The 12,253-nt window shown below is 33.6% G+C and overlaps 1 protein-coding gene across 1 annotated transcript in view; it reads left to right on the top strand.

The window, feature by feature from the left end:
- The first annotated feature begins 466 nt into the window (after positions 1-466).
- The window catches only part of LOC129231222 (calcium channel flower-like), a 29,842-nt gene continuing 18,055 nt past the window's right edge, over positions 467-12,253 (top strand). Inside the window, exons 1-2 of the mRNA XM_054865481.1 lie at positions 467-684; positions 3,727-3,799. Of these exons, the coding sequence (XP_054721456.1) occupies positions 570-684; positions 3,727-3,799 (188 nt within the window). The 5' untranslated portion in view covers positions 467-569. The remainder of the gene's footprint in view (positions 685-3,726; positions 3,800-12,253) is intronic.

Genomic DNA, 12,253 nt, shown 5'->3' with positions numbered 1-12,253 from the left:
AAAGAGGCAGCATTAATGCAAGATGGTTTTTTTTTTGCACGTCAACCTTTATGCAATACAGAGGCAATATATTTTGCTTACTGGAATTAACGTACGAGAACTAAGAGAACTACAACTTTACGTCAGATTCCCTAGCAACAAAAGAGGAATAATGTTTGCAAAATACTTTTATACAAGTTTGTCCCTAATGAAAAACTGTTTCAAACATTCGAACCAAAAAGCCGCCTCGGACAGGGGTCCGGCGCTACAACCGCCCCAGCCCAGAAACTTATTTTTCGTCAAATATTGATGACTCAAAATGGCTGCATGGTTTAAAAGCGCGCATAAGGGAAACGCATTCCGAAATCACGTGATGAATTCAGAAAAAAAAAAGCTTTACTCCTCCTATTCCGGTGACATCAGAAGCCAACATATCATAGCTCCACCGCTTCCTGTGACGTCAGTGGTAAGCCGTTGCAGACTTAGTCGTTCGTTTTGCGGTGGTGCTTCTGCCTCGGGGGGCTGTTGTCCAGTCATATTTAATAGCTCTTTGATACTTTAGCTCAAATTTTATTCAAAGACTTTTCAAAATGATGAATCCGGAACCAGCAGCTGGTGCTGGTCGACCACAGCAAACTGCTACTGACGATTCACCTTGGTGGCTAAAATATGCTATTCGATTTCTTGGCAGCGTAAGCTCATTAGGTCAGTAGATAGTAGAAATAGCAAAATAATAATATTGCACTTTTCTGTAGCTGCTGTATTAAGTTTTATTTAAGCATTTGCTTTTGTCCCGAAACACTTCGAAAAATGAAGAAAGAAACTGACATTAAAAGAAGGAGCAATCCGAAGACAAGAACCAACGTTGACAATTTTTTAAAAACTACTTTGAAAACTTAATTTTTCCTTGATTATAATTTCTACTTGAGATTCAAATATTTTGAGTTTGAAAGTCAGAACTAACATATTCAAACTAATTCTGTTACTGTTATGTGATTTAAAACGTTATATTGTTTACAGATACATTACTGTTTAAAGATTTTTACATCTTTGAAAATCTTTTATGTAAATTATTTAAGCCCCACATTTATTATAATTAATTCATGATGTTTAAGTAATTGATGTTTGTGTTCAGGTGAAATATTCTTGTGATGTGCCGACAAAAAGGAATTAAATCTTTGTCAACATATGTTTGGAAATATATGGTTTCATTAATAAACTTCACTGTTTTCTGTTTTGAATTTTCGTATAGTTTCAGAATTAGAAGTATTAAGTATAAGTTCATATTCATTTTCCTAGAAATGAATGGATTCCTTGTAAAATTAAATATAGATAAATGACTTATTTTCACAAAATTTTTCATTGCATTTATATTCAATCTAGTTAACTAAGTAATTAAGTCTTTGCACATTAGTTCACTGCTCTACATTTCATTTTTATCTTATCAAAAAATTAAATGCTGCTTGGTTTTCTACCTCAAGTTTCATTAAATATTTCTGAGCATCCCAAATTTTTAAAAAAATAATTTATCAACTTTTTAATATTAATATTTTAATAGAACTTTGTGAAGTGGACCGACATGCCCGGGGTATGCTGCTCCACATTGTGAAAACAACTTCCGTTACATACAATTTTAATGATAAACATAATGCATATTAAAACGAGCTGGCTTATGTTTTTTTTTATTAAGTTTTTAGGTCATTATAACTATTAAGTTGACCAGCGTCCACTTTTGCACTATTTATGCGGGAACCATTTACATTTTCTCAAGAATCGGCACAACTTTGGTCTTCATCAACTTCCCCATTGTTAATATACCATAATTTTGCTTTTCTAATTCTAAAAGGTTTTGTGGGTTTATGACTGAAAAATATAAATAAATGTATAAAATGCAATAATAATTAGGTTCAAGCAGTAAGTGAACACATGAATAAAATTATAACAATAAATATCCACTTGAAACTAAGTAATTAAAACATAAGCATTTATTTTTATCCATTAAAAGTCTCAAAAGCAGAAAATTATTTCGCTTTTGTTTTTCAAATATGTCACAAAATTTGCTATTAAAAAAAAGTATTAATTCTAATTTGTTCTCAATCCGTCAATTACCTAAAAAAATAGAAAAATTCCTACTCATAATAATTAAAACATTGCACAGCGCAATATCATTATTAGACAAATTTGGTAAATTGGTAATGAAAGGTAAAATGATTTTTTTCAAAAATGTACTCACTAATTTCCTTCGAATGAGAACCAAACTTCGTCCACTATATTAGCCCTGTATTATAATTAATTTCTAGTTTCTCTTTTTTAGCTTTAATATCTTCTAAGAAAATGGGAAACAGCATCATTTACATTGATCTGCTGAGACAATTACATTGATCTCCTGTGATTGCCGGGGGCCGTCGGATTGACATCGCCCTCTGGAAAAATTGAACAAATGTTACCACTTCTAAGTAGATTTATCTCCTTCCTGGATATAACTGTACCGTGTGATTTCATAATAGCATTCATAAGACAATAGGTGCTATTTGTCGGTCATGAGTTGAAATAAAAAAAAAAAAATTGGCATTAAAATCAAGACCGGTCCAATGAGCCCCAATCGCCCCTATTTGAATCTCCCCCAAGCGTACCCCCGACACGCTGGTCCATTTCACAAAGTTCTGTTAAAAAACTAATGTGGAAAGGTAATGAATTAAACATTAAAAAAAAAATCTTGCATGATGAGAAACATTTAATGAAACTCGTGGTAAAAAAACACTGCTCATTTAATTTTTTGAAGCGATAAAAATGAAAAATAGAAATGCTGACCAAAGTGCCCTGACCTCCCTAATCATATTTTAAGGATAAATTGTTGATCTTTAAACTGTGCCAAATTTTGTTAAGGCAAAGAAGGTAACTGTCTCAAAGCAGCATATATGATTTTTATGATTTGAAAGCAACACATGAACAAATTTTCATTTTCTGTAGTGGTATCTCTTTTAAATGTAAAATAGTATTTATTTTTATCCATTTCTTGAAAATGATGTATTTTTCAAGATTCAAATAGATTCATTTAAAAGTTATTGCAAAAGAAGCAGCGTGAATGTCCCAAGCCGACTTCAGTAAGGTTTTCACTTTCCAAAGTGCAGGTAGGCTTTTTTATTCTTTAAAAATGAGGTTCATCAGATTTCAGATGAGATTAAAAAGGACAATGACCTTTTCTTTGTTATATGAATGTAGGAGAAACATTATTACTCGTCACAAACCTACAGAATAAATACTAGTTCTATAAGAGTTAACTCAGAATTATGAGACACTTTTAATTAATGATACAAGTTTTTAGACTGGAATGTCTCATTTTTTCAAAGTTTTTGGGGATTTGGTATTATCTGTTTTTGGTACTTTGTGTTTCATTTCTACTTTGTCTCTTTCTTCAATTCTTCGCTAATCTTTTGAACGAAATTGTTTTTAGACCTCTTACTGTTCCTGGAAAATACATGGATGACTGAAACAAGGAAGATAGAGGTATTTTCCCTCAGAGACATTTCCATTCTAGAGTCATATTTAGGATAGGAATTATGTAAAATTTAATAATGGAACGATAAAGAAAAAGGCATCTTCTTTGCAATCACGATTTTTGTAACAGGTTCATTTTTGTGATAAAGGTCTTTAATTAATTGTTGCTTGTATTTTGAATAATCATTCATAACATGATCCTTTTAAATATCTTGTAACCTTATAATATGTCTTTGTTATTGTTTGCAGCATGTTTGGCATTGGGAGCTATGGCCTGCATTACTATCACTCCTAAATGTTTGCTTGCTGGAATTGTTCAGATGTGAGTATTAAATTTCATTTATGAATACTAGGGTGCGAAGATCCAAAGCTCTTACTCTCATTGATTTAAAAATATTGGTTAATGAGTTTGGAAATTTAATCCAAAATGATAGGGATATTGCAAATGTTCCAAATAACTTTTTCCCCAGTGTGTTTAACAATAACTGTATCCCAACAGTTGACACTAACAAGACACAAGCTATTATACAGCTTTAGGATTTTGTATTTTCCAGGGAGGAGGTTATATTTCATTTGAAAAAGATTGAAGCAACTAAAGCTGCATGACCAGATAATATTTATCACAAAATGTTAGTTGAATGTGCAGTGGAATTAGTGGATGTTATTTTAAATATTTTCAATGCTTCTTATAACTCGGGGACAGTGCCAGAGGACTGGAAGTTGGCTAACATAACGCCGCTGTTCAAGAAAGGGTTTAAAGGTAATGCAGGGAATTATAGACCTGTAAGTCTGACTTCAGTGATATGTAAGATTTTCAAAACTTTGATCAAAATTAAGATCAAGAATTTCTTAGAGACTAATAGCAAAGATATTTCACACGCAAAGATGTCCCACATTAGTAGAAACGTATGTAACTTGCGTTTCGTCCCGAAACGGAAGAGTGGTGTGACCAAAAAGCCTACATCTAGGAACAGGTTGGCGAGACAAGTTTGGGAAAAAGCGTGCTTGAATGATCGTAAAGGCACTAAATCGGCAATGCTGTTGCCGCTGCATTTGCAATGCGAATCCGGCTCCCAGTAGGAGGTGAAGATGTTTTCTCTATTCTCTCCCCTCTACGAAAGTGCTGAAAGGGAGGTAATTAAGCCTCATTTGCCCGATGGTTCGTTGCTAAAGGGTAGTTAAAACGTCATTGTAGAATCGTCAAGCGTAAGTTATTTATATTAGCGACACGTGATTTAAAAGAATCGAGGCAAAATTAGAATGGCTCAAAAGTATGAAACATGTAAAAATTTTGAATCCTTAAAATAAATTAATTTTGCAGTAAAAAAGAAAGCATGCGTTGTTTTCCACTTCGAGATTTTTTTTCTTTTGTCCTTTTTTAAATCACCAGGGCCTGTCATCAGTCGATGGACCCTGGTATCAGATATTATAAAGAAACTGCCTGTGAAGTCCCCTCTTCACCTATTAATTTTGACACGACATTTTGACCTTTTATATATCCCCCCCTTCTCTTAATTCTAAAATGAGAGTACTAGTGGGTTTGTAAGATAACTATATATCAAAAGTATTAAATAAAAGATCAGCAAACTTCAACGTATTAATTAATTAGCATTTTGCATCAGAACTAAACATCCGAAATTTAAATATTTTATTTTAGTTACTGGAAAAACCAAAGCATACTTTTTCATTGTTTCGTACACATTATGTAATTCTGCAGTGGTTTTTTGCAGTCAATGTTCTATACTTTTGATAAACGCTAAACACGTCTGTTATTTGTTCCCAAACGTGCTAAATACCCCTTCTGTTGTTGTAAAGCAATTGTTAGAGGATCTTCGAAAAATAAATTTATCATTGGAACTGATGTGATATACCCCACCCTTGGCGACTTTTTCCTGTTGGCGCCAAGAAAGCGTCGCCAAGAAAACGATGTATGACGACATATGTCATACATCGTTCTTAGCGATGCTTTTTTAGCGCCAACAGGAAAAAATCAGATAAAAAAACATGATCAAAGCACTTCAGAACACAATATATATAAAAACAACATAAAAGCACAACAAAAAACATCACGAATATATGCTTCAAAAATGTACAGGGCCGTGGTTTTTTGTAAACATATTAAAATACAATGAAATAAATTATTGTATTAATTACAAGTCGAAATTAATGCATTAATTTTTTTTTCATCATTTCTCCGGGATACGAGCCCTTGGTCTCATAGTACTTTCGTAATGAGACCTGGGCTCGCCGGCCCTGCCTCGGTCTCATTACGAAAGTACTATGAGACCTCTGGCTCGCCAGGACCTCGCTCCGCTCGGTCCGTTATCCCTCCGACTGTTAATATACATTACAGTCGGAGTATGGTCACAGTTATGTATATTTTCATGGAGACACCCAAGGGTGGCTCCTTCCGTTCAGTGTACAATAATGACACAGTTTTAAGTGTGAAATATGCACCATTATTGTGCAGATTTATTAATAAAATTCAGCATTTTTAAGAGTACAACCGAAAGAACTTTCAATTGTTAACATAAAATTCAGTACCTAAAGGAGGCACGTTAATAGAATGTCTAAATAATTCGTGGCATGGATAAGAATTAACTTTTAGAACGAAATAACCGTACTATTTCTGTAAAATTAATTTACATACAGTAAAAATAAAGTTAAAAACTACAAGAACCCCTCAAGGATTTGTAAAAACAAAGAATTTTGGAAGTGAGAGGTTTTTTTTGAATTCTAAAATAAAGAACTTACCTTTTTATATGGTATAAATATTCACACTCAGTGTAAAATAATACATCATATGACAATGGCACGTTACAGATACACACCACGTTGGAGTTAACTTTTAATTAACCTTCAAGTTTGAAAAAACTAGCATTTTCTAATGTTTTTAACTTTTAATTAACCTTCAAGTTTGAAGAAACTGGCATTTTCTAATGTTTTTACTTCCAAACACAACTACTGAATCTAAACTAACACAAAATAAGCATTCCTGTAAGGTATATTGCACAAAACAACACGTATCTCTCCTGCGTAAAACCAAGTAAAGAACCCAAGTAAACAAGTTCGAACAAGTTTGCCTTCGTGTTGCCAACCACAGGTTAGTTTCACCAGGGATGCCATGCTTAAAAATTTATTGCCTCATTGGCGAGAAAAATATTTCAATTTTGTGCAAAAAATCGGATGTTGCCAAACGGGGGGGGGGGGGGGGGGGGGGTATATCACATCTGTACCTTATCATTTATTGAATTACCTTCTCAAATCAATTTGTCTAGCCTGAAAAATTGAGACGGATGGACATTCTCCCTATCCAATTCTAAGTTCCACATTAATTTTTATAAAATTTCACAAGAAAAATATAAAACACACACTTTAGTAAAGTCTTGTTTCCTTAAGCACGTGAAGCCATTGAATCACTGATACAGTAGAGATAGGCAATTTGCAATTATTCAAGTGCATACGCATTTGCTTATAATCTGAGCTCTCGTTATACAACCCCCCTTGAGATTAAGGGTGCACCCCCACCCCCTAAATATCGCCAAGACCCCCTGCTTCTATAGAAAGAGAAAAATACTCCTCAAAACAACCCCCTAAAATTTTTAATGGCATCGTCTGAGCCATGACCCTCCCTAGGCGGGCACCCCGGTGTTATAATGCTATTTAGACAATTTTATAATATGAAGGAAGTAATACCTTTGTGATTAAAAATAAAGGCAAACTAATACAGCGTTAAAAAGCAAATGTAGGAACAGTTCAGACAAGAAATTTGGCATACAAGGAACACCTCTATCAATGCAAAAATTTGAGCTCATGGGTGAATATGAATCTTATGAATGAGATACACACGATCCGACAAAAGATTCGACTCCGGCCGTTCCAAAGGGTTTTGCTCCAATTTACTGGATATCTATTCATTAGTAAGCTCAAATTTTTGCATTGATAAAGGCATTCCTTGTAACATAGAAACACGTGTCTGCAGTGTTCCTGCACAATTGTGCTTTTAAATATTGTATTATTAACCCCCGACACACAAAGGAAGGGGGTTATAAGTTTGACGTGTCTGTGTGTGTGTGTATCTGTCTGTGGCATTCTAGCACCAAAACGGATGGACAGATTTTTTTAAAAAATTTTTTTGAAAGGAGAGTTGATCGAGTGTTCTTACCTAGGTTGCATCTTTCGATGACATTAATTAACGAAGATATTAATCGAAAACCTCTAAAAGGTTTTTCGCGATTTTTGCAGTGAAAACATAGTTAAAATTTTTTAAATTTAATACCAAAATAAAGATAATTTTTTTCCGCGTCTGATAGTATGTGTTTGGAACTTCCATCTTTCATAAAATTCGAATTATGACGTTTTTTAAAGCCGATTTTAATAACGGCTAAGCCTTTATTCACACAATTGATAACCGAATACATTGTTGGCCAACAAGGAAATTAAAAGCAATGATTTAAAATTTTTATCTGTTGCCAGTTTCTATTTAATAGCAAATAAAATACTTGACTTTGATTTTTAAAAATATAAGGCTTTTAAAAGGATTTTCTGTTTTCCCTCTTGATTCTACAGTTGCGACTCAGTCAGGTTTTTTTTAAATTTTGTCGTTCCTTGTCAATATACGCATTTGTGTTTTATTCCACAATTTTAACTTAAGGACAATAAATGTCTTCAGATTTCAAACGATAAATGTTCACATTGTATCCTTATCAACTAGAAATCAGACCTTTTTCCACCAGACGTATTTAGTGACCTTTATAACTTTTTCCTGGAAATCATCTTTTCGGACAGCGTTTCTATATGAAAAAAGTACAGAGATAAATACAGAACGAAATGTAACACTTTTAAGAGTTTTTTTTTTGAACTACTTTTAGCTTAAACAAAGAATAAATATTAGGTTTATTTTGCATTCAATTTTATAATGCTTCTTGAGAACAAAAAAAGCATTGTAAATGTGCATTGCTGATAATGTCCAGCAATATGGCAGCAGACCAAATTTAATTGACAAATATTAATTGGCTACTCAGATTACAATACGGTTTCTTCCGAGCTACACACGAATTCACTTCAAATTGTCTTTTTTTTTTTAAACACATTTCAGTTCATTTAGTGTATTTTTATTTACCACACACGTTTTTTTAAGCACTTTTGTTATACTTGGCCTGATGGTCTTGGAGAAATCTGAGGCCTGGTTTTGATTATATTTCTGCAACTAGACCACTTTTAGAGACTTCGGGATTTCACTAAATGATTTGCTTAATCTTATGGTACAACTTAGCGCTGAAAAATTAAAATTGTAAAATAAAATAATTATTTCAGTTAAGATGGAAAACAGCAAATTTCATCTAATTTCCCCATTAAATGTTTAAATATAAAACCCATTGTTACAAATCTTGTTGCCTTTCAACACTAATGTTAAAAGCAATCATAATGAAAATTTTGAATCAAGGCTCCTCTGAAGCAAGCATAAAATTAGCAAGCATAAATCCTAGAGAGGAACAAGGATTAAATTTTAGTGCCAACTGCTTAAAGTTTTAGACACGTATATAGGTTCTTTCCCTTTTAGTAGCGAGCATTTATATTAAAAACGTGAGGGTAAAATTCTATTTCTGAAATACATTTACACTAAAAAGAATAATAGAACAGAATTTTTTTTAAAAATACAAAGCACTTTTCATAATGCACTCAAAAGGACAAAATAACTTATCTGGGTCAGAAAGGGCAATTTAAGAATTCCTGTAGTTTTCGAAAATTTTAAGAAAATTACACCACAAACGAAAAAAAGTGCGTTCTAGTCATTTCAAACCAAACTTTCCCAATATGAAAAATATGCATGTTTCAACGCTCAAAGTTATGATTGAAAGCTAGATAATGATAATAAATTTGTTACCATTATTGTTACTATTATTTTGCATCGCCTTCTTCGAAGCTGGTTGCTTATTCTAAAGAGAGCTGATTGTAGAAACATGTATGATTTTTTGAGTGATTTAAAAGTTAAAAAAAAATATATGTATAAAAAAAAAACCCTCACAAATTATTACATGTAGGTAAATTATTAGTGTAGGTAAAACTGCATTTAAAGCACCTCTAATCTGGAGACAAGTGCGCACAAAGAATAACCAGTGACTTTCACCAGAGACAGTTATGAGAGTTTTCAACAATTTTTTTTTAAAAATCCAAAATAAATTTCGATACAATTTTATGAGTAAGTCGTATGAAAATTTTAAACTTTATGCAGCCACAAGATGTCCCATGTCAGAGCTTAATTTACGTAAGATTCTCAGAAGCTAAAAACTACTTATTTTATTAGGTGACTTTTTTCACACGTTAAACAGAATTCAGATGGTTTACAGCTAAAGCTTGTTGTCAGAAGATCAGCATACCGCATTTATTTCGCTGTATAGGTTCGTATTTTCTTAGCTCCCTTTTAGCTGCGTTACTATTTGACAAGGCTAGGGTAAGGTGGAGTCCCTTTGGTCCATATTCTTCCGTTGACCCGATTAACTTCTCGGTGAACTTGACCTCTACATCAAATGCCCTAGTGTAGTGTGAAGTATTGCATACAATGTAATTAAGACTTCGCGTGTTCCTCTTTGCTAAGGAAAGCTGGGAAATCGGAGTAGGGTTGTGTGTGTGGGGGGGGGGGGGGGGGAGATGCTAACACATTTTATTTTAGGTTTAATCTTTAATTGGAATGAATGTAACTAAACGATCTGAAGTTGCATTTTCATGTTGCATCCATTTCACCAAAGCATTTCTTACGGGCATCAGTTTTTGCGCAGGAGCTCAAATTTCTAAAACATAACATTGAAATATTTGTGACCTGGGTTTAAGTTACATACATAGATCAAATGAAAAACAAATAATAGAATTTTTATTCATAGTGTATTATACAAAAAAATCAGAGCTCAATTACCAACCAGACCAATTAGGCTGTTGGCCATGGGTCCCCAATTTTTAAGAGCCCCAAAAAGACTAAAACTGCTGTAGTTTCTATTTAAGAAAATTAAAGTACTCTCCTGAATTTATCTACAGTTTTTTATGTGTGCAAGTGTGGGTTGCTTTGAATGAGTGATTTAATACCTCAACACTCCTGAAACTACCACCCCTGATTCTTCATTAATGCTTTTGTTTATAAGGTTTGACTGCAGAGGACCCCCAAAAAAGTTGGTTTAGGGTCTACATTAGTCGGACCCTGAAAATATTATATACAAAAATCCAATTCGTCACACATCACGCGAAGCGAATATATGCATTGCAAGAACTTACAAATTGACCTTAATTCGTTGAAGCCTTGTTACAAAACTTGCTAGATATTTACTCCATGTAGTGAATTTTTCTGAATGTAACTGGACTGCAGACTGACTATAGCAGAGCAAATGTGCTGGAGGCAGTCCTTGTTTCAGAAGCCTATACTTTGATTTAGAAATGCATAAAATGGAGTTAAAACTGCATAATTTGTTTAAAAAAGCTGAACTTATCTGAAAAGTAGAGCTGCTAGAGAAAAACTAATTTCATATTTTGATTCAGAGCCCCAAACATATATAAAATCCATTCTCAAACTCTGGGCACCAAACATACAACATTTTTTTGTTACCCTGTGTTATTCATTATTGCAGGTGCTGTAAAGTAGATGCTGGGACACTTGGTGTTCCTCTCAAAGGGGTAAAATTAAGCAAACAAAACATTAACTACTTTTAAATTTGTCTTTCGTTTAAACCATTTCTTTAAATTAAAAAGAAAAAAAAAGAATACTCCCCTAGAACTATTCTTGTAGCACACCAAAAAGGTTATTTTGTTTTTACAACTTCAATGATATAAATTGGCAAAAGTGGAAATAAATAATGTTTCCTCCCTCAATGATCAGTAAAAGGGGAAATTTAGGGAGAATTTATTCTGATTAGTAGATGCATCAGTTCTGAACTCTGTAATCAACACAACGCTTCAAATTTCCCTCATCGCTTAGCTCATGGGTCGAATGGCGCGGTGACACTTGACACTTCTTCCAGGCCCACTCAAAGAGAAAAATCGCGGAATCAGTTGCGGTTTTTCAACAATAGCAAATGAGTACATTAGTTAAAAGAGAAGAAAGATTGAACATCTGGAACTCTTCAAATCTTCAGATACAAAAGGCTTTAGAATCTCCAGAAGGGTCATGTCTCATTCCGCGACTCCCGCGAGGAAATGGCAACCATCCGCCTAGCCAGTTCAACATTGGCGATGATTCTATGTCATTTTTTCCTAAATATCAGCTTTTGTGTCAAATTCCGTTTCCGATAGTATTTTTTTTTCTCGGCAGAGCTGAAAAACTGGTCGGGAAGTGTAGCTTCTTCTCCTATTATTTATATTCTTTGCTAATAGTCTGTTAACTAGTTTGCAGTGTGGTTTCAGGAAAGGTAAATCGTGTGCTACTAATTTATTGCATTTCTTTGACAAGGTTACCTCAGCTTTAGATAACAAAAAGTGTGTGGATGTTGTTTATATTGATTTTCAAAAAGCTTTTGACAAGGTACCGCATATTGCTCTTCTCAGCAAACTAGCTGATATAGGAATAGGAGGAAAAACTTTTCTTTGGGTTAGAAGTTGGCTCACTGGAAGGAAGTAAAGTGTAGTTGTGAGGGGAAATAATTCTAATAGGAGTGATGTTTTAAGCGGGGTTCCTCAGGGATCAGTTTTTGGGCCTCTTTTGTTTATTATTTTTATGAATGACATCAATGAAAATATTTCTTTAAGCATGAATTGTTTTGCTGATAATGTAAAAGTTATGGGGATTGTCAGA

Source organism: Uloborus diversus, chromosome 10 (assembly GCF_026930045.1).
Source record: "Uloborus diversus isolate 005 chromosome 10, Udiv.v.3.1, whole genome shotgun sequence".
Taxonomy (NCBI): Eukaryota; Metazoa; Arthropoda; class Arachnida; order Araneae; family Uloboridae; genus Uloborus; species Uloborus diversus.
This window is presented reverse-complemented; position numbering and strand designations above follow the sequence as displayed.